At 38.1% G+C, this 24,368-nt stretch overlaps 1 protein-coding gene across 4 annotated transcripts in view; it reads right to left on the bottom strand.

Moving 5' to 3' along the window:
- Positions 1–13,949: 13,949 nt before the first annotated feature.
- Positions 13,950–24,368, bottom strand: part of LOC124614037 (bromodomain-containing protein 3-like) — a 103,163-nt gene continuing 92,744 nt past the window's right edge. For all 4 annotated transcript variants that reach the window (XM_047142866.1, XM_047142863.1, XM_047142867.1 and 1 more), the window contains one exon: positions 13,950–22,309. In XM_047142866.1, the coding sequence (XP_046998822.1) occupies positions 18,217–22,296 (4,080 nt within the window). In that variant the 5' untranslated portion in view covers positions 22,297–22,309 and the 3' untranslated portion in view covers positions 13,950–18,216. The remainder of the gene's footprint in view (positions 22,310–24,368) is intronic.

Below are 24,368 nucleotides of genomic sequence, written 5' to 3'. Positions count from 1 at the left end.
TAAAGAGAGCTATCTGGAACAGGGTGAAATCCAAGTTTCAATGCGCAAACTGCAGAGAACTTTGCTGATTGTGTTAGACACTGCATGAAGACAACTAGAGTGATTTATATTCACAAAAAAATAGTAGAAAATGTTGGGAGAGAGATTATTGGAGTCCGTCTTATTCCCAAGTTGCACTTGTTACATTATTTTTCCTGCATCAAAGAAGGTCTGCTTAAAGTTGCGGCAACAGCAAAACCAGAGTTGCAGTCTGTTGTTACTCTGCCAGGATTAAAACAACAAGAAAGTGATCAGTTGAACATCAGTGTTGGAGATTTTGTTGAAGCTGTTCTTCCATTGATGGGGACAAAATCTTTTGTGACTTGGCCATACATGGCAGAGTTAAGGATGTAGATAATAAAAGTGTAATATTACTTTACTAGGAAAAAAGTGGCAAATTTTGGATTTGGTCTGCAGTGAAGGATGAGTCTATTGAAGATAGGCCTGTACTGAAGAGAAAGTTGGCATTCCAACATTGATGAACAACAGAAGATAGTTCTCATTTGACTAGAACTTTTAAGTCTGTTTGAGTTTATCGTAAGTGTTTGTGCTTTTTTCATATTGCAGTTTATCTTAAATAATATGTACTTACTTGCACTGCGAACTGCAATTTAATATCCTATTTAATACCTGTATTCAAGAAATGAAAAAGGAGTAACCCATTGAATTACAGACCCATATCACGGATCTCAATTTGCAGTAGGATTTTGGAGCATATACTGTACTTGAACATTATGAATCACCTTGAAGAAAATGACTTATTGATACATAACCAACACGGATTCAGAAAATATCATTCTTGTGCAACACAACTAGCTCTTTATTCCCATAAAGTAATAAGTGCTGTCGACAAGGGATTCAGATCGATTCCATATTCCTAGATTTCCAGAAGGCTTTTGATACCGTTCCTCACAAGTGACTATTAATCAAATTGCATGCATATGGAGTATCGTCTCAGTTGTGTGACTGGATTCATGATTTCCTCTCAGAGAGGTCACAGTTTGTAGTGATAGATGGTAAATCATCCAGCAGAACAGAAGTGATATCTGGCATTCCGCAAGGTAGTGTCATAGGCCCTCTGCTGTTCCTGATTTACATAACTGATCTAGGTGATAATCTGAGCAGCCCCCTTAGATTGTTTGCAGGTGACGCTGTAATTTACCGTCTAGTAAAATCATCAGACGATCAATTCCAATTACAAAATGATCTAGAGAGAATTTCTGTATTGTGCGAAAAGTGGCAATTGGCACTAAACAAAGAGAAGTGTGAGGTCATCCACATGGGTACTGAAAGAAATCCGATACTTTTGAGTATACGAAAAATCGCACAAATCTAAGGGCTGTCAATTCGACTAAATACCTAGGAATTACAATTATGAGCAATTTAAACTGGAAAGACCACATAGATAACATTGTGGGGAAGGCGAAAAAAAGACTGTGCTTTGTTGGCAGAACACTTAGAAGATGCAACAAACCCACTAAAGAGACAGCCTACATTACACTTGTCCATCCTCTGCTGGAATACTGCTGCATGATATGGGATCTTTACCACGTAGGACATCGAAAAAGTGCAAAGAATGGCAGTTCGTTTCATTTTATCGCACAATAGGGGTGAGAGTGTCACTGATATGATATGCGAATTGCAGTGGCAGTCACTGAAACAAAGGCGATTTTTTTTGCAGTGAGATCTATTTACGAAATTTGAATCACTAACTTTCTCTTCAGAATGAGAAAATATTTTGTCGACACCCACCTACGTAAGCAGAAATGATCATCATAAACAAATAAGAGCTTGAACTGAAAGATTTAGGTGTTCCTTTCTCCCATGCACCATTAGAGAGCAGAATGGTAGAGAAGTAGTATGAAAATGGTTCGATGAAGCCTCTGCAAGGCACGTAAGTGTGAATTCCAGAGTGACCATGAGGATGTAGATGTAAATCATACATGAGACAATTTGTACCGCCCATACTATGTGACAGATCATATATACTGTCATGCATTGATGCAACTTAGTAATTCTTTTATCATAACTACATGTTTCTTTAATAGAAGAATATAAGTTTCATTTGAATGTGGTTTGGCTGAATTGTGACCACTAACAGCAGAATTATTGTTCTGATGTCAAAATTGCTCAGTTCCATGTCAAATTCTTGTCCCACCCATAACATCAGTTTTATTTATTATATGGCAGAGAATTCAAAATGTATATCTGAACACTATATTTGTTAGAATTAAAATGAGTCGTTTTGTTGCTTAAAACTGTAACTTGACTTCAAATGACTTTTGATTCCTACGTGTGAAACACAAAAATACTAGATATCCCACCCGAAATGCTGGAATTGCTCTTTATGCGCTTGTAGACTTCTCCCAGGCACTGGATGTTTACTCATACCACTAATAGAAAGTCTTTTAAAGTAATGTGTTTCCCCTAATTAATAGAAAGCATGCAGCATATGAATATTTCCAATGTATCTGTATAACTTCTCCATCCAGTCTTAAGTTATTTAGCTCACAAGTCACTTAAATTACATTATTCACATTTATTCATCCAAACATCATGTTCTACAAAAATCCATCACAGAGAGTCTTTCAAGAATATGGAACTAGTTGTTATACATTAAGTGGCAGAACCACAATCAGGCTATTTCTGTTCAGAAACTACTCCCAATGCCAACTATGGGAATTACTTCTCAATTACTTTGTGTAACATTACAGGGGACACTAGGAAGTTGTCTCATAAATGTAAAAAAAAAAAGGGTCTAATACATTTTAAAAGGAATGGCCATTAAGATACTTTTTGATGCATCATGGAAATTCCAGTTTTCTGCTTGATGTCCACCACCAACTTCTCCAGAATTTTGCACCAAAATACTAAACTCCATTCTGAACCCAAGACAAAACATAATCTGCATTAAAATTATTTTTACTTCCAGTATTATGGTTGTGAATTTCACAATTTAAATTAATCATTTATTTATCAACCACAAATACCATTAGGTAGAAAATGCATTGGTACACAGGAGTAAGACTAGTAAGGTACCTGAAGAGATTTCTGGATATTCATGTATCAACTTCACACAGTGCTGCTACTGCAGCCTTCTGCAAATACTACTTCCTTATCCGCATTGCTAAAAACGTTATGCCAGAAGTACAGTACTGAGTGAAAGTATGCCAACATTGTCACCAGCAGGTTAATTTAACGAGTGCAAAGCTTTCCATTGGTCTACCTGTTTATTATCCATCAGGATGCTCAAGAGCTCCACACAGAGTTTCACTGAACTTGTCACCATTTATCTCTACTTCTGGTACATGTAATTTTCATCCATATTAAATTGCATGATATGACTTTTTTAAAGAGCTTACTGTTTGTAGTGAACCATTTACAACCCTGCTGTTCTTCTAGCTGTGCCCAGTATTGATGCACTCGTGCATTTTATCACTATAATAGTATCAACAAACATCACAGTTTTTGAGAAGAGCCCTTCAATATGATAAGCAAATAATTTGTGTAGGTCACAAACACAAGTGCTGAATGTTGAAGGACATCTTTCTATGTTTCCTCTCTATTTAGTTTTATTTTTAGTGCATTAACATTTTAATTTCCTTGGTAAATTTTTATGAAACACACAAAAGCTTTGGGAAGTGCACAAAAAATGTCAACAGGATAATGCATCTTGTTCAGTTCTATCACAACTGAGTTTCAGACTCTGTGTATTGGTTTCTCTGTCACAAATCCTAGGCCCTGGGGATAGCATTACTAAGTCACCACACCACAAAACTTCAGTACCTTGGTTGAAACCTAACAGCTGAATTGGCAAAACTGCTGTCTGCTAGTGAATTGTACAATGCTTATCAAATGAAATACAAAGGGCATTCAAAAAGTTTTGCACAGTCATCTCTAATTTTTTTATTTTTTGCAGGAGTAGAATGAAATTTTTGTCAACATGCTTAGAACATTTAGCTATAAGTTGGTATATAAAAGTAGTTTCTTTTATTTAAAGGTGAGCCATAATGCACTTGCACCGTGAAGTAGATGTCAGGTTGCGACAACGGTCGGTGATGGGAGTTCCTCTTCAAGACCGGCGATGACTCTGCCACATCGATTCACAGGAAGTTGCTCCCTGTTTATGGGGAGAGCACTGTGGATCACAGTAGTATCCAGCAATGGATGCAGACGTTTAAAAGAAGGTGATTTCTCTCTCCTGAACAAGCCACGATGCGGTAGACCATCGATGGCAGTGAGTGATGTAAATAAGGAGAAAATTGATCAAATCATCCAAAATGGCAGATGTGTGACGACACGACAGCTTGCTGAAATGACTCATTTGTCATTAGGTAGTGTGGTATCATTGGTAAAGTCACTGGGGTACAGAAAAATCTATGCACATTGGGTGCCTAAGTTATTGACAAGAGAAATGAAAACAATGAGGAAGAATGTGTGCGATGGTCTCACGAAGACCTTTACTGAAGAGTGAGAAACAGTGTTTTGACAGTGTCATTACCCAGCATGAAACATGGTTGTTTTTGTCCGAACCTGAGAGCAAAACCCAATCCAAGGAGCAGTGGCATCCGGGTTCCCCTCGGAAGAAGAAATCAAGACTTTCATGAACAGCAGGCCGAAAGGTGATGGTTTCCTTCTTCTGGGATCAGTGTGGTGTCATTTTCATTGACTTTTTGGAAGCTGGCTCCACAATTAACTGGGACTGTTACTGTTTGTCATTGGACAAGCAGCGATGTGCCATCAAGACCCACAGACAGCAGCTTCAGGGTCAACTCATCAGATTAAATCATGATAATGCCAAATTCCATACAGCCCTGACGGTGTAAAAGTCAATCCCCAGAATTTTACCAAAGTGCATTTACATTATGGAAAGAACGTTGGGCCAGATGTGTCACAGCTGATGGAGGCTATGTTGAGTAAGCTCAATGTACAGCTAAATCTTCCAAGTACGATCACAAAAAATTTCATTCTCCTCCCGCAAAAAATAAAAAAATTAGAGACAACTGTGCAAAACTTTTTGAATGCCCTCTGTATAATGGACCTGAATGAAATTTTCACTCTGCAGCAGAGTGTGTGCTGATATGAAACTTCCTGGCAGATTAAAACTGTGTGCCCAACCAAGATTCGAACTCAGGAGCCTTGCCCTTCATAGGCAAGTGCTCTACTGTCCGAGTTACCCAAGCACGACTCACACCGTGTCCTCACAGCTTTACTTCACCAGGAGAGCACTTGCCCGTGAAAGGCAAAGGTCCCGAGTTCGAGTCTCAGTCTGGCACACAGTTTTAATTTGCCAGTAGGTTTTGTCATTGACCTGCTTTCAATGGTCAATTTTTCATCCCAGTTTTTAGCCAGTGTAGAGGACATTAACTGAACTTTGTGGTCAATGAGTTGAAACTGACATCTGTCTCATTGCCGCTGTCATCAGCAAGCTGAATGTAATTTGTCTTACCAAGTTTATGTTTTGTGCTTAATAAAGCTCCAATTTATCACTGCTTTTTCCATTGAACTCTGAATTCATGCCTATACATCTTAATCTTACCAAAAATTTACAAGTGTGCACACACACACAAATGGTATGCAAGGTGAATGTTTTCACTAACACAAATGTGTGTGGTTCATGGTATTTGACCAATTAGATGTTGCACGCTGTTCGCAGGTTCTCCAGAAATAATGGATTGTATAATGGCAGATATTTATGTTCAAAAATGCATTTTCAATATATCATTGATATGCTATGTGTCTTGTAAAGAGAAGTGAATATTTACCATTGGGAATGACCAACATCATTCCTGAAACATCTTGCAGTCTTTATGATACACTACCGCACTACTTGCTGCTCTAGAGCAGTAATACAAAGCTTTTCTCATTTTATTTGTAAACAACCCTATTTAGACAGTAACTTTGCATTCTTCAGTTACTGTGTCACCTAGATTTGGTGCACATGAGCATTTACAAACTACAAGTTGTGAGAAAGTTTTCTGCCACTTGGTCTCATGCTGTAGACACATGGTAGATTCCTAGGAAAAGAAACGGTATTTTCACTTCCACCACTACAAAATAACAGTGTAGTATCTGCCTGAAGACACATGTAGAGTGAACTGATGAGCAGAGTGTTCCAGTGGTACTTGTAACAGAGCTACTAACTAATGAAGACAAAACCTGCAGCATTCATCCTGTGGACCACAAGTGACTGTGGATGATAAAAACAATCAGTTGTAATTCATGGTACACACTGAATACTCATGGCCAAGTGGGTTACAAGATGCTGTCCAAGTGACTGATTGTGTGTATTGCCAGTCACATTGAGGCAGATAAATGGATGGCCAACACTGTGTGTGCAATGGGAAAGGCAAGAAGTATGATCTCAAAAATAATACAGTTAACAAATAAGTGCATGTGATATGTGGGGGCATCTATAACAGGCAAGTATCAGTACATAGCCTAAATGATTGAAGAAAGAGGTGTGCTATTATTGCACAATTGGTTTTGCATTTTGCTTCTATCCATTTCAGTAGATCATATTCACTGTAGTGTCAGAATAAAACTGTGTACTAAATGTTGTGACTGGGACCACACACAGTGATTCAGCATGATGATCTCGGATTATAGCTCATTCAATGAAATGGGCAATTCAGACACCAGTTAATTTAGTGATAAACATGAATGCATCACTATGTCCAACATATTGGATCATAATGCTTGCATTAAACATATTTGGTGTGTCTAATGCGAATGCAAAACCACAACAGAATAACTTAGAAAATGTAGAAACATTTTCAGTTGTTCTTTTGCGGCTTAATTTTCACAAATCACTATGGCCTTTCCACAGAGCTTCACAGATTAGTTAGGAGGATGTGAATGGATTAGCTTGACTATTTTGGTGACTGCTAGTTTCGGTTTGTTACTAGGGTCATGTATCCACAGAATGCCACCGCTTTTGATCCTTCAAGACATATAAATTACCATATAAGTATTCTAAATAATGTTGTGATGAACTTTCCAAACAGATGCACACCGTACATTAGAGTCAATGTACAGTCCAGTGGTATGCTCACAACATACACAAAACTGCTCTAACTGCAAATTGTTTCTTTGCTGTCCACAGATGATGGAGAATTACAGATGTAAGCTTTATTTAAGTTGACATGTTCTCCCTTTGTTGATATGGTCATCTGATGCCCCAGTAGCCATGTTAACAGAAACTAATATGCAAAATAGGATTGTTCCTTAAGAAATTTTAGATTGTTAATGCTTTTTGTACAACAGTGAACTGAGTCTACTTCTTCCCTTTTTTGATAATATTATGAAAAGGATAAGATTGCTACTCTAGTGAAAATGTTCACATCGCAGATGGACACATCAAGGAGATTTAGACACTCACGCACACAAATCTCTCGTGTGCGTGTGAGAGTTGCGTTTGCACAAATGTGTTAAGTGTTGCCTAATTCAGAAGGTTTTTTGGTCAAAAAGCTTACTTGTTTAGCAGTCTTCTTCCTGTGCCTGTGTGTGACTCAACATTTCTACAATATGGTGAGTAGCAATCTAATCCTTTTCATATAGTCGTTATTCCATCCTGGATTTTCCATTGTTTGCTCTTTCCATTTTTCTTGTAATAACTGTTCAACTTCCTATGAAAACAAATGCTCCAAATACCAGAAACTATCAGCTTTGCATATTTATTCCATTCTTTGTGTCAATAATGGTGATGCTTTCAATAACTAGTCAAAAAATTTAATTTGTTGTCCCCAGTAAACAATTCACTGGAACAGACAGACATCTATTGTATTTGGATTTCTCTGTGTATGTTTAAATTCACTTTCTATGTTTACGGACTGATGCTGCTCCTTAGTAGGCATAATAATGGAAATGGAAAATATCTGCTTTGAGTCTTTTCTCATAGTTTGCTTTAGTTTTTTGCACGAAAAGATTGACTTAGCTTGCATTCACTAATTTTGATTACTACTACAGTTTCCTAGTCTTTAAAATTTACTACATTTGTCAGATATAGATCTGTAATGACTATATTTGCAATGCATTTCTATTTGGTAATTACTTAAAAATAACAAGAAGTTAGAGTAGCACACTAAAATGCATTAAGTGTATTTGACCAGTCCAACTCTACAGGTAGAGAGTTTTACTAAGCATTGACTCACTGGATGTTGTTTGCCCTTCCTTCCTCTGACGTTTATGTATGTGCCCATTAGCAAGCACCATAACTTCTGCGCTTGCTGAGGTGTTTACATCAGAACAAAAACTTGTGCAAGTTTACTGCTGGTGGTTACTTGGGCAAATTAATTTAGGCACTTGTTGCAAGTACTTTCAGCAGTGTTTCCACTAGTCGCATTGTACGATAGGCAAGTAAAAGTTTACAGTGTCATGCTTAAGAACCAGAAAAGCACCATCACTTTTATATTACTATTATTATTGAAGAAAAACCTTGACAAAAACAAAAAGATAGGAAAAAAAGATACGTTTGGGTGAGAAGATGGATAAGGAGGTGTACATATTTCAGTTATCAAGAACAACTCTTGAATGAACTAAAATCAAAGCACTTCGTTCAGATTTTAAAAATTCTGAGAAAGTTATATGCAATTTTTAAAAATCTCTTGTCTATTGCACAACAGACATAGGATTTAAAAAATGCTGCAAGCTGTATCACAAAGAGATCCGCCTTATACTCCTCTTTGATTTTTGCAAACAGTATTTACTACAGACATAATGCATTTACATTTATGCTAAAAGTAAAAAATCAATAAAAATTTTAATGTGTGTCCACTGTCTAAAACTTTCCCTTCTGGCGAAACAAAGTAATTAGTAAATTCATTTCGCCCTTCCACAGCTGACCGTAACAAATTATATATGCTTTTGGATTCCCGTGGTACATTTGTTTCAGTTCATAAGTATTTGTGCCATTCTCTTTTTCAATACTAACATTTTTGTGCAAATAGTGAATACACAAAACTTCTGCCAGTTCAGGAAAGCTTCCAGAACATGCAAGAAACTGTTGCCACTAACTTGTGGAAGCTGCTTCTGCAATCAACCGGCAGAATTTTTCTTGTTAGTGGACACATGCCTTTTGTACTTTGTTGCTGCCTAGAGAATTACAACAGGACCTTCAATGTAACATAGCACTGAAAGCCTGAAAAATTATATAGCCTCAGAGAAACAGAATAAACAAAATCCTTAAAGCAGAAAGAAGAATTGCTAGAACATGTATAAACAAAAAATATCAAGGAGGACAATGGAGGATAGCGCCAAATGAAATCGTGTACAGGGAACTGGAGTCTATTACAGACCCTTCACGTAAGATGAGGATTTCTTTCTTGCCCACATTATAAGGACACCAGAAATGACATTAACAATAAGAATTATGGAGAAACTCTGAAATCTGAAACAACACGTATGCCTGATCAATGACATTAGAGAGAATGTGGAATAACTAAAAATAAGCCCGGATGGTCAGCAAAATAAAAAGAGAAAAGCTCAAGTAACTGAAAAAAAGAAAAATAAGATTTAAACCAGAAACAGATGAGAAAAGATCAGAATGAATGAAAAGATACTGGGCGACTCGGAAGTTACGAAATATGCACTTACCAAAATGATGACCAGAAAATGATTTAAAGTAGTCCAATCAGGCCATAAAAATACGTAGTAGTAGTAGTAGTAATAATATGGCTTCAAAGGACAATTCTACCTGGAACACATTTACAGCAAATAACCTGCTCTCCAGTCACCCTTCTAGTTATATGAGGAATCCATACCCAAAAATTTGCTGGTGAGTTCTGAAACACCCTGTATAGCATTCCTCCAGTACTGACCAATTAATGAAACAGAAAATCCTAACTTCACAGAAACTGGTGTCAGTAGAGTTATTAATGAACACATGCTGTAACTAAATATTGTCCCCCCGTGACAAGAAAGCCATGTGGAGTCTAAGCAAATACAAGTAATTTGAGACTGCAATGATTACTTAAGCAACAGAGGGAAAAAACCTGTGAAAGACAAAGACATAAAACTATAAGGGGGAGGGAAAGTCTCTAACTGCTAACCAGGAGTTACACATAAGAATGCAACACAATCCAATTACACTGATCCTACAGAAATGGGTCCAACAATTTACAAAATCAAGGCAACTGAGTTGAAATATTCAATCTATGTGGATGTATTGGAAAAGCAAGTAAAATTACATACTTACAGCACAATAAAAACAAGAAATGAAGTATAACGGAGCAAAGGAAGATCAAGAGTAGAACTTTTCTACTGAGCTAAAAGATAATGCGAAATAGACAATTGTCAGATGTTAATAAACAGGTAATGCAACAGAACTAATTGTTAGACAACTATAGCTTGAACTAAACAAGAACAATTCAAGAATCAGTGACTGAGACTCATGCTTACGCAATGCTCAATATAACATGAGGACGATAATCTATGTTAGAATCTTGTCTTGGTGTCCCCTGGCAGTCGATTACTATTGATTTTATCTCACTTCCAAGACAACAAATGATTGACAATTTCTTGAACAGGTAGGTGATGAATTTAAAACCACATTAATAGGTCCTTGTTGTAAGTGTAAGAACTTCAGAAGCAGAGATGTATGGTAGAGACACTGAAGTTTCCAAAAGGAATACTGTCCACATGTGCAGTCCAGACAGCTATGCTTAACACTAGGTTGATACCATTCAGCTTCATGTCCTTGGTTGATTTTGTTTATCAGCCACTGCACACACACACTGATCAGCCAAACCATTATAACCACCTGCTTAATAGCATGTTGATCCACCTCTGGAATGCAATGCAGCAGCAATTCTGCATGGCACGTGTTCGGCAAGGCTTTTGGACGTACGTGGCACCAAATGTTGACATACACATTATGAAATTCCCATAAATTATGGGCTGGTGCAAAATTGGCACCCGGTTGTATCTCACACGAGTTCCACCAGGTTCAGATCAGGCAAACTGGATGGCCAAGATATCAACACTAGTTCACCATCGTGCTTGTCAAACACCTGTAGCATGTTTCTTGCCTTGTGACATGGCAGTTATCCTGCTGGAAGATGACACTGTCATTAGGAAATATCCTGCTGGAAGATGACACTGTCATAAGGAAAGACATCAAGCAAGTGCCTTTCATTACTACCATTCGTCCCATGGAATACCGGTTCTCTCTCTGTCATTGCATGATACTTCCCCCACCACTTTGCATATTGCTGTGATGCATGTTCCACACACAAGTTTGCCTGGCTGACAGTAATCTGAACATGAACACATGTGAAAAGAAACATAAGTTACCAGAGGAGGCAACGTATTTCTTCTGATCAAAAGTACAATCTTGATGGTCCTGTGACCACAGCAATTGTAGCTGACAATGTTGTTGGGTCAATATGGGAATAGTTAGGAGTTGACTTTTGCTGAGCCCCAGGTTTAACAATGTGCACTGCATTGTGTGCTGTGAAGCATTTGTGCCTGCAGCAGCACTGTACTTTTTCCATCAGCTCTGCAACAAATCGCTGCCTGTCGAGCTTTACAGAAGGGGTAAGCCTCCAACATCCATGAGAGGTCAGTATCCAACAACGTGGCATCTACTTGTGGTTTCACTGTACTTCAATAATTTTCCACAGATGCTCTTGACAACAAAATGCCAAAAGCTTTGTCATTTCTGAGATGCTCATGACAATAGGCTGCTAACAGCTCTGTCATTTCACAGAGGCTCATTCCAAGGCACCAGGCCTTTCTTTTGTCAAAGTGGTTTTTATCAGTTTTTCCCATTTGTGGGCTGCACTGTTGCTAGAATGATCCTCCATGTATCTCTACCTGGTTACATATATACTTTCCTTGCCATGCATGCACCTGAAATGCCACTAGGTGTCATTCAATCTTGCAGTGAGCAGCGCTCATTATGTTTTGACTCACGAGTGTGTAATACCTTTCAAAAAACGTTATCTAACCTTATCCATCTGCATCATTACCTGTATGAAGGTAGGCAATAGACAGAATGTATTCTGCAGATGTTGGTCAATTAATTAGCTGACTTACTTCAGAAGTGAAAGAACACATGCCTCAAAATAGAAATGGTAAGCAGTATTAATGATGTATGCATAACCTTTACAGACAAAAACAGTTGTGGTGAGTCTAACCTTGAGAATTTTATAGATACGACATAGGAAAAGGCAGATTGCTACTAACTGTAAAGATCACAAGTTGCACACAGACACAATTAAAAGACCGTTACACATGAGCTCCCTGCCACAGCCTTTATCAGAAAAAGAAAGAGAAACGTGTATGCATTCTGCTAAAGCCTCCCGGAGTTCGCAGTCATGCGTACGTGAGATGCCCTTGCTTGTATGAATGAATGATATGTGTGTCTCTTGCCTTTTCTGACAAAGCTATGGCCGAAAGCTCATGTGTAAGCGTCTTTTAATTGTGTCTGTCGGCAACTTAACGTATCATCTTTACGGTAAGTAGCAATGTATCTTCTCCTACATTGTAGATAATCCAACATGGATTTTCACTGTTTAATTTTACAGATATGTCAGAGATAAAACTGTATTTGCATGTTAGTGGAAGAGAAAGAATAACAATCCATTCAAAAGCAAAATTTTTGTCTCACTGCAAAGAAGAAAACTGTATGAGCGAACCATGTAAAAATGACTCAAAGGACACAGGAAGTCTGATACAGCTTGCGAGCTAAGTAGTGTTATATCAGAAAAATATTATGGTCACTGTATTATCAATGCTTCCTGCAAGATGATGAAGGGATACCGAAGTGCATGTGGAGAGAACGAGAATAAAATCAGACAGTGGGACGAATCAAATATGTAGGCCTGGTAAAGTGAACATGCTCGTTACACTAACGTGAAGTGTACACCAAAGTGAATCATTAAACAAATTTAGGCATTGCATTACCCCAAGTGAATAACAGAATACATTCAGGGAGCAGCTTTTCACATCTCACTTTCCAAAGCAATTTCCACAGCTTACATTAGAACACATTTAACACCACATCTCATACCAGTAATTATTTTGCCGTCTTTATTTTCTTCGTCTTCAATTTCAACTTCTGCACTCCTACCTTCCCTAAAACTTTGATGACCCCATCCCTGTGACAACCACTTACTCTCTGCTTTCATTTACTTATTGCTCAAAGATATGCAAGTATTCCATTTCCTCTCATCTTCTGGGCATTTTTCTTCTGATATTGTTAATTTAAATTGCTTCACTAAATAGACACAAGTGTCCAACGAAGTAATTACTGCAGTGTTACAGTTTCCTGATCTAATGTCCCCTCCCCTCCACACACACAACCTTTACTCTTTGACAATTACATGAGTACCAGTTATAGGCTATTCAGTATATAATTTGCTAGGTCTATTTCATGTAGGCCTATCAGAAACTTGGCACTGACAATTTTTTAACTTCCCACGGCCTTTGGATATTTGGAACAGACATAGATTAATGTGAAAAGGTCATTATCCAAATTTTATTATTTAACTCCTGAATAAGAAAAAAAGACAGAAGTATGGGGTGAGAGCCAGTGGAGGAACAAAAGAGAGACGGCTAATTCATTAATATGAAAATTTCTTTTGAGAGTTTCTCTCTTCACACATACTCAAAAAATTTTCTTGATCAGAGCTTTATAGACCGCTTTATCATTTATTGTTGACTGCACCGGTATAGAAGCCAAGTCTCTGCTCGATCTCAACAGACCTGTAGCAACTGCAGCAGCAATGGCAGAACAAACATTTGCCCAATACACTTTCCTGCTAAAAATATGGGCAGTGTTAGATGAAATCTCCAATCTTTGACTGCAATATATACCATCTTTTTACTACTATAGCAATGACTTTCTTTCTTTCTTTGATTTACACTAGAAATAATGGCAACAACTGCACTATTAGACATACAATCTATGGATTTTTTTAGCTTTATTTTTAGAAAATGCCTCCAGAAACCTGGACATATTACAACAAGGAATTATGATTTATTTCAACATGTACAAGAAACAGAGGTTTCTTCTTAAGTAAAGTTTGTATTATACATGCCACAACAGGTACATGTTTAACTTAGAGCAGTTACTAAGGGCAATTATATGAAGACAGGTATGGGGTACTAGGCCATCACTGGAAAACAGAAGCCTTAACAGTGCTCTGGTACAAAAATATCATACATTAATATTTTTTACTGCCTAATTTATGAATTCTGGTAATAAAAGGGGGATCTGCGAGCTATGATCAGAGCTACATAATGGCATTACATTTTGAATCTTCGAACAGAAAATATTATTTCCACTACTGTTATAACTTGATGAGAAAAAATGGACAACTTGCCTACCATACAATTCACCTTGATCTTAAAACAGGTATTCTTTGTTTAACTGCCAACAGCTAAAATGCAATGTGAGCAACTCTTCACCTGAGGCCAGGAAGATTAGCCTTTTTAAGGCAGGAAACCTCGTTTATAATGTTATGTGAAAATGGGTGTAAGACTCGGAGAATACTTCAGGAATGAATGATATGTTAACAAAAATGAGGAAATCTATTCATGTCTGGATAACAATCTACACTATTTTCATATCTGTTACAGTTTCATTTCACCGTGACATTTCCTTATGTAAGTAAACTAAAACATTCAATAATACAAAAATTAAGGAGACTGACCCAGTATTTTCTTTTCTTTTCTTGTCCTCTCAGCAAGAAAGTACTAGAAGATTGTTTGCTGATCCAGTAATGGTTTTTGTAACATACAGCATGTCTATGAAAACATGATTATGATCCACGAAACCACAGCAAGAAAGTACATAGGAAACCACATAAATTATTCACAAGGTGAAATATTTAGTATTGCAGACAGACACACATTAACGTACAAGACACTGTTCTGGCTTTCAGAACTATTTGTTTCTTCGTTGGGAGGAGAACAGAATAAGTTGTGTAAGGTTAAAATGGCAAGGCAGGTTATTCGGACCTCAGGGTGAATTTAAGTTACCTCCACTTCCTCAACTAAAAGCTAGGATAGTGTTGTGTACTTTTATGTGTGATTACTGGCAGTTATAAATATTGCATCCCCTGAAGGTGAGTACTAGCCAGCACTTCTATCTCATAACTGTAAAATTTCCTCGAGTGAATTTTCCTTTCAGTACACTGTATCAGTGTACTCTTAATTTGCAAAATATATGAACATGATCAATCACACACCAATAAATTCCAGGATAATGAATTGTGGAGAAAAGCATGCATTTCTGTTAAGGGTGGAAAGAAGACAGTTAATGTAGGGAATGGGGGAGAAACGGATTGGGGGGAGGGGGCGGCGAGGGTTTCTAGCATAATGAGGTGAAGTACCTGCTCACATCACAGAACAGAAACTATCAAATCATCATCCCACAATAGCAATTAAGAAATGAACATAAAAATTTGGATTTATCATTCTCTTATATACTACACTTATTGCATGATGCAATGTCTACAATAAAACTACAAACTGCCTACTAAAGAATCAGCAATACAAGTACTAATTGTCACACGTTATTACCTGTGGGAACTTATTTACTAGTTGACATTCTCTAAAGGCTTGCTGAAGATTGCTTTTAAATGTAATGCCACATGTCAGCAGCAGTTACATAAGATATACATCTCCCCTTATCATTTTTGATATTGGAAGAATGACTGAAAAAGTGTTATGCATAATCTCACATATGGCTCTACTGCTGACAGTATTGGTTTTACACAGAAAAAATAAAAGAATGTCAACGTGACGTACTTTCAACTTTGTCATTAGAAGGGGCCAAAATACAGACAGTTTAACAAGACTGAATGGAAAGTGAAGTCTTGAACAGTCAGAACGCAAGTAGTTGCTATAGCTCACATATGTGAACATGTAGTGGGTCTATTTACAACCATTTTCAGTGAACTCAAACAGGGTACTACAGAACGAAAACAGAACAGAGGATTCATATGCTACAAGAGTCACTAACACACAAATACTGACGTAAGTACAGTTATCATTTATATATAAACATATATAACCAACATACAACCAAGCTTCTTTAGAAAAAAAAATCTTTCTTCTACTGTTTTAATTATCTATCAAGTATATTTACAATAAAATACTGTATCCCCTGTGCCAGAATAAATAACACTATCTGAAATGAAAATGGAAGAATAAGATACCAATGTAAATAATTAAATTCTACATCCATGGAGTATGAGGTCATGTTTTATGACTTATTCTCCATTAATGGCAAATTGTTTTGACTGATTTCAATGCTGGTAAGAGTTAGAAAGGTTCTTCTGAAAATGCTGTTTCGAGAAGTACAATGAATATTCTAACATCAAATTAAGCAAAGAAATAGCACAAACTGCCATACTGGAAGCAATAAACTGAACATGAATTTTTACAATTGTAATTTATTTCACTCTTTTAAGCTGTTGGGCAGGTTATGAGGCTGATTAGAGATCATTAAATTACTGATCTCCCACGAAAGAAAACTTCTGCTCTTTAATAAAACACTTTTCCTGACTGGTACTGAATATGGGTATTAGAAGGAAAATTGCAGACAAAAACAACACACATCTTTACAAACCGACAATGCTGTTTGGAAGTTTATCATCTTATGTATCTCATTAGATCAAACTCCACATTTCATTCTAATATCTATATTTTGGTTGTTTATGTTTTGATTGTAACTCGCTAATAGTTAGCTAAGCAACATCAAAATTTACAACTTCAATTTTCATACCAATTTCTGCAGCTAAAACACAATATCTTGCCATTAATTTCAATATGAAATACAGGCCAGATTAATAAGTGTAGTTTTTATTTTACAAATAGCATGACAAACATACTGAGAATATATAAATGATACACATCTTACAGTTTATTCTGTCCTTCTGGATGAAATATTGCTTCATACATGGCGGCAAATCAAATAGAAGAGCATGCACGTAAATTAAAAATTTAAAATAGTCTGTTGTGCAAGATTCAAAGAAGATAACCTTCTTAGATGTAAAACTGGCAACTATAAAATATTTGTGTTTTCCTCGAATATTCAAACTCTCTGAAATGAATGATGTACAATAATAGTCTACTACATAGCCCTTATATACAAAAAACAGTATGCAAATCAAGGAAGAAATGCAAAATAAATCACCTTCTAATTTCTATCAATGGAAATAATTATACAATAGACACTTTACTCAACATTCATACAAGTTAATCTCAAGTATTTACAAAGGAGTTGCAAGAAAGGATGTCCAACTATGGCCAATCACATGACCACACGTAGTTGCTTACATGTTACACCAGTCAAAAAACAAACATCTTACATCAGCTGAAAGTTTAAAAAATAGTCATCTCTGAAGAAATGTAAGAATTACCTTGAGGCAATTACACTGCCCTTAAATAATAGAGTAAGCAAGTGTTAAGAAGTAAATAAGTTATTACAGGTAAGACACTACTCACAACTCTAAAAGTTATGCGAAAGAATTTATATACGCAATTTCGTACCAGCAATTCAAAATAAATTAATATTTTGTCATCATTTCTGCAAGTTTACTGGAGAATGCACAGTTTCTAAAAGTTTCATACAGCTGAAGAAGTGCAGCTGTCCTTAGTTTCTTCTTTTTTTCCCGTTTGTATATATAGATATATATATATTTTTACTTCTTTCCCGAGCACGATCAAATTCAACCATGTCAGCAGAATAAATGTTGTGACTTAGGCAAGTAACAATAAATCAAAGCAGTTTATTACTATCAATGATTTTTAAAAATTAATGATCTGGTGGGGAAATAAGAAAATAACAATATACATATTTCACACATAAGACTGGGGAAACGCCAATCAATAAATTATCATAACCATAATCATGTTACCACCTTATTTACAAACTCTGAAGATATTTTTGACGGTCTAACCACATAACATCAATATTAAGTATACGACACTCTTAAATAATAGTATCTACATGATCACACACATAAGTTCACTTTATATCACTTATACAAATGAACAGAGCTATAAAACATATTCATTTTAATAATATCTTCTTGTTCAGTTAATTTAGAAATTTTATTTAAAACCTGCAAGGATTTCTTATTTGTCAATTACTTGTAGAAACATGGAACTGTCCTTGACAAATTTCCAATAATTACATAGAGTAATAATAATAAATTCATGTCATTATAATGACTCCTCAAATGCAGCCATTAGCTCACTTTGCATGTTCATGTCAATCTGCCTAGCCATTGCTTCTCGGCGGCGCCGTTCCTGTTCCCTTAATCTTTGTCTCTCCCTTTCAGCAGCCGCTTTGTCCACAGACTGGTGATTTGCACCCTCAGTGTCATCAATAGGTTTCATCTCTTCTTGTCGAGAAACTTGGTTATCACTGGTTTTTCTTGACTTCTCTAGTGAATCGTCATCATGTTCTTTCCTTTTCTCATTTTCTTGCCTCATCCTCTCTTTCTCGGCTTGTTCCTTTTTATGGCGACGAAGTTCTTCTTGTTCTTTGAAAGCTTGTTCCCTATCTTTCTTTTCTTTTGCTTGTTTCTTGAAGGCCTGGAAACTTTCCTTCACTGTAGTTTTTATGGATGATGATTTAGGCGCAGCAATGTTTTGTGGCGATGAAGCTTGGGCAAGAGACGACCATGAACTTGAATTTTTCAAACTTGTAGTCTTAAAAGCAGAAGCAAAGTTAGATACAGGAGATTTTGTAGGTTCTGGGGATATTTTCTTTTCTGCTTTCACAATGTGATTCATCAAACTGTCGTTCATGGGTTTGTTGACATGAGACTGAGGTAGAGATGAAGCATTTGGTTTATCTTCCTTTTTCGGGAGGTGGTCTGGTGCAGCTGGAGGCATATTTGTAACAGGGAGGGGATCAAATATTGATGGCATGGCAGTTTGCATATTAAGGCTGTTTGAATGATTAAAATTTACCAAAGGTGAGGTCTGGGGTTCCATTTTAACAGACGGCATAGCTGACATATTGGCAATGTGAGGGTAGCCATTGGTGGAATGCTGCTGTGAATTTATATTAGGTGAAGACATGGTCATATTCATATCAAATGAAGGATAAATACCAGTCTGTGATGTGTGAGTGATATTTGAGGTTTGTGTTATGTTCTGGGAAAACTGAGAAAGTGGATTAGTTGGTGAAGTATTCATCAGTGGTACTGACACAGGTTGTGACACAGCTGTTTTGTCATAGTCGGAGGTGACAGGAATAGGTAACGACGTGTCTGACACTGGTACAATAGGTGATGTCATAATTGAGGAAAGGGGCTCTTCTGCAACTGGAACAGCAGAAGCAGTATCAGAAATGGGAATGTTGGGCTTGGCTGTGTTGGAGAAACCTGGGTTCACTTTTTTTGCCGATGTGGGGGATATCATTGGAGGCCGAACTAAATGAGGCAAAATATTAGATGGTTGCTGCTTATCCACTGTTGCTAAAGGGTCTGTGACAGGTGCTGCCTGCTGATTACTAGTGGTGGCATTATTAACAGGCGTAGGTGGTTTCCGAGCCAAATTCTGAGGAATTGTCTGTCCTGTGGTTGACATACTCAAATTAGTAACTGGTGGCATCACCGAACTTTCTGGTGCAGCAGGTGCTTCTGACGCAGGTTTCTGCAGATTCTGATGACCTTCTTTTTTTGTTTTCTTATGCTTCCCTCCCCTCAAATACCCAGGAAAACCACCCTCTGAGTCACTTGAGTCAGAAGAGCTACTAGAAAGGCTAGATGTACTTGAATCAGAATCGGAACTACTCGAACTTGACTGTGAAAGATTTGATGTTGGTCCTCCTACATCCAAAGATTTGTGTTCATCCTTCTTGGCATTTTTTTTAGCTGAACCTAACTGTCCAGATACATGCTGAAGCCTCTTTTCCAACTCCTGCTGCTTTTCTGCCATCTGTTCATCTTTTGACTTTCCAGCAACTTTTTTGTGAGGCTTTTTTCTCAAACAAGATGCAACATATGCTTCGAGCTCTCTAAGTGTGGATGGTTTCAATGTTTCAAAGTCAATTTCAATTTCATCAGGATTTGAATCGCGTAATGACGGTTCACGAGACTGTATAATATGCACAACACGTCCCAGCTTGTCTCCAGGCAATTTATTTATGTCAAGACTCAACTGGCGCTTCTCATCATAAGACATTGGCTTTGCACTGTCCTCATCCTCTGACTCAAATGCTAAGGGGGCAGGTGCAGCTGAAGCCTTTTTCTTGCCCCTAGCTGACCTAGAATTTGCCTTAGGCCGTCGAGAAGGAGCACTGGCTGCAGGTGCCTTTCCCGCTCCACGTACTGCTCTTCCTTTAGTAGCTTTGGCAGGTGCTGGGGCTGGAACAACTGGTGCAGGTGCTGGAGTAAGCGGCACGGCTGGTTTAGGAGCAGTGTGGTGTAGCTCAGGCGTTGGTTTCACATCAGCTGTTCCTAAAGGAGCACTTGGGATACTAGGTACTACAGGTTCTGTAACAGGTAAAGGTCTGGTTTCTTTGGCAACTGGTGCATGCTTATCTGGCTTCTTTTTCTTCTTCTCTTTTTCATCTTTCTTTTTCTTATTTCTTTTCATTGAGCTTTCTTCAACCAACTTTCGCATCTGATCTTGCATTGCCTTTAATTGCTCTTGTAAAAGTGCCAATTTTCGAACTCTTTCAGCTTCTGAATCAGATGATTCTGAAGATGACTCTGAACTAGATTCTGAATCAGATGACTGTGATGAAGCAGTTTCCATTTTTGTACCACCAACAGGATCTGGTGGAACTTTCGCATACCTTGATTCAAACACATCTTGTAATTTCTTTGCCATTGTAACTACATCGTGATCTGGTGGGTTGTACTTATAACAATTTGTAAATATTAACCTAACATCAGCAGCAAATTCAGCTGCTGTCCTATACTCCCTATTGTCCATTTTCTGCTTTACTGTGCCTAAATCCATTGGTTTCTTAATGATGTCATGGTAATCATGCAAACCAAGTAATTCAGCATCAACTGGTTTGTAAAATGGCCAAGCATAACCAGAATGCTTTTTTGTAAAAAGTTCTTTCAATATCTCATTGCACGCTTTTAGAGAGTCACTCAATTTGTCCTTAGTCTTCACTATTGAACTTACACCTGAAGCAGCATGTGGAACAGTTGCCTGATGGAAAGGAAGAACATCATCCTGCCGTGGTGCTTGTGAGAGTGGCAAATCCTTCACCACCTTCTTGATCGGCCGTCCCGATTCTCTCCGCGATGCCATCTTTGTTGCTTTCGGTTCCGCCGGCTGATATATGGGATCGTAAGAACTCGCACTGGGTGTTGTCGTATCGGCCTTTCTCTTCACTCCTTTCTTCACCTTGGCAGGTGGTGTTGGTGGAACAACTGCAGCAGGTTGGCTCTGTATAGATGCAGCAGTTTGTGGTTGGCTGTCCATCTGAGACATCACAGCAGGTTGCGCAATGTAACCACTGGTGGGTGCTGCCACTTGCTTTGGAAGTGAATTGTGTGTACCATGGGACAATCCACTTGTTATAGGAACAGTGGTTGTCGCTGTGCTGCCGGGCACTGTTGAGGGTGCTCTTGTCACTAGGGGAAGGTGTGCTGAACCGGTGGAACTAGCTGCTGGTGGTGCTGAAGATGCAGCCGCCTGGCTTGTGGCAGCTGAACTTGATATACTGGAACTTACAGTAGCACTAGCTGCACTGCTAGATGGTCTTCCACGCTGGCCTGTTGCACCGGCTGTTCGGCCTTTCTTCCCTTTGACTCCTTTAGGTGGTGGAGGGTCCAGTTCAACTTCCTCTTTTGGCAATGCAGCCACTTTTGTTAAGAAGAGCTTCTCCAATGTCTGTGCCATGAGAACTACATCTTCACCAGGTTTGTTATAAACATAACAGTTTGTAAACATAGTATTGAAATCTTGGATGCACTCTTTCCCACTCCAATAGTAATTGTTCTCGAGACGCTTCTTGATTGTTCCTAAATCCATTGGTTGTTTGATGATTTTGTGATAGTCTGGAAGATTCAGCTTCTTCGCATCCACTGGTTGGTGGAAAGGCCATGCAAACTGATGCTTCCATACTGCCTTCAATACTGCTTTCAGCATGAACTGCAGCTGGTTTGTGACACGGCCCGGCCGATCTGGTGGTGGATGAACGGGAGGCTGGACGACGCCATTTACAGGTTCAATGCGAACCTCCTCCCGAGGTGGTGGTTCCTTCACATCTTGTTTGCTGCTATTTGCCTCCCTGTTACTATGAGGCAGTGATTCTATTGGCTGCATCCCAAGGTCAGGCCTGAAAACAAGAAAAATATATATATATATATATATTTTTTTATATAATACCAAAATGTCTCCGACAGAGAACAATGCATCAGCAATGCGGCCCATTTTTAAATGTAGCATGAAAACAAAGAGGAATTACCCGATGCTCTACAATTAAGAACATTATCTTTAGTGTGATAATTCATCAATGTCATTGCAGTAATTCGGAGTCAGAGTTGTACAAATTAGGATCATAGGGAATAAATACACAGAGCACTTGCAGTAATCAATCAGGAAAAAAGTACACCATTATTCATTCAAAACAGCCGGTCAAGAGACAACACAATAAGATGGAATTCTTAAAATCAGAATGCAAGTGGAGAAAACTATTTTGGCACACTGCAACTGAAACCAAGTGACTAATCTAGTAAATGATTACTTTGTAAAATTATACATGCATAAGAAACATTTGTTTTTATATCAAACAACAATCAATGACACTAAAACATCATTACCATATCTATCCGTATACTATGTTACAGGGAATAATAAACATACAATTTTCATACAACACAATTTAATAATTAAAGAAAAATGATTGCCAAGAGGTAGCACCTATTAAATTTGAATTGAAGGAGACCACTTACTGAAAAGTAGAAGTGTTCAGTCGTAGTGAGAGAGAGAGAGAGAGAGAGAGAAAACTTGCTAGCTTTCAGAGCTATCCTTCACACACACACACACACACACACACACACACACACCTTGTGTTGAGTAGGTGGTTAGAGGGGGAGAGTAGTGAGAGGCAGGGAGAGGGACTAGGATGGCTCAGAGGGAGGCAGCCAGTTTGCCAGCTAGGAATGTGGAAGGGGTGTGTGATAGGTGCATGGGCTAGGCATGTGATGCATGGTTGTGCATGGGAATGGGGAGTGGAGGAAGGGTAACCTCATGGCTGGAAGGTGTGGGGACAATAGTTACTGGAGATTGAGGCCAATATGATCAGGTAAAAGATATGTTGCAACGCATATCTCCCATCTGTGCAGTTCAGAGAAGCTGATAGTGGAGGGAAGGATCCAGATGGCCCAATTTGTGAAGCAGGCATTGAAATTGATCATGTTGTGATAAATTGAGCATGTTGTGCCACTAAGTGGTCAACAATGTTCTTGGCAACTGTTTGGCAGTGGGCATTCATCCTGGTAGACAGCTGTTCAGTAATCACAGTGACATAAAATGCTGCACAGTGTTTGCAGCAGAGATGGTAATGGCATAGTTGCCCCACCTCTGGATGGGTAGGACAATATTATGACAGGACTGGAGTACAAAGTGTTAGGTGGGTGGATTGGACAGGTTTTGCACCTTGATCTACCACAGGGATATGATCCCTGTGGCCAGGGGTTGGGAGTTGGAGTGGCATAAGTATTGACTAGGGCATTGTGTAGGTCGGGTGGCTGATGCAATATCACTTTTGGAGGGGTGAGAGGATCTTGGGTGGGATGTCCCTCATTTCAGTGCATGATGAAAGACAGTCAAAGCCCTGACAAAGGGCATGGTTCAGATATTCCAGTTAAGGGTGGTATGCGGTGATGAGGGGGGCACTCCTACAAATACCATGTCCGGCCAATTATAAACATGGGAACGGTATTACCTTTAGACAAGATACACATAAGGCAGGTCAGATGTATCAGTCCATGTTGCTACTTCAGACTATGTCAACATTAAAGTCCTAGGCCAATACACAATGTAGTGGAAAGCTCAACAAACTTATAGCTAATGAATGTTCAGCTGAATTCACAAGAACTGTAGCAATTATAAGCCATGCTTGACCATGTTTAACTTCAACATCAGTTGAAGCAAAATAAACATGACCACAATGGAACACAGTGTGATCATGGGGGACATCAATAATTTTAGACTTACCAACATTAATAATATTATCACTTTCAATAACAATTTTACATATAGTAGAAGGGCACCAGTGACGGCCATGATGAACATATCAGTGAGGCATCTTGTTGAATAAACAACTCAAGACTTTGTGGTTAAGTTTGGAGAAAATTCCACCCTATGATATATTGGTTTACAGTACTCTTATG

This window comes from Schistocerca americana, chromosome 4 (assembly GCF_021461395.2).
Source record: "Schistocerca americana isolate TAMUIC-IGC-003095 chromosome 4, iqSchAmer2.1, whole genome shotgun sequence".
In the NCBI taxonomy this organism is placed as follows: domain Eukaryota; kingdom Metazoa; phylum Arthropoda; class Insecta; order Orthoptera; family Acrididae; genus Schistocerca; species Schistocerca americana.
This window is presented reverse-complemented; position numbering and strand designations above follow the sequence as displayed.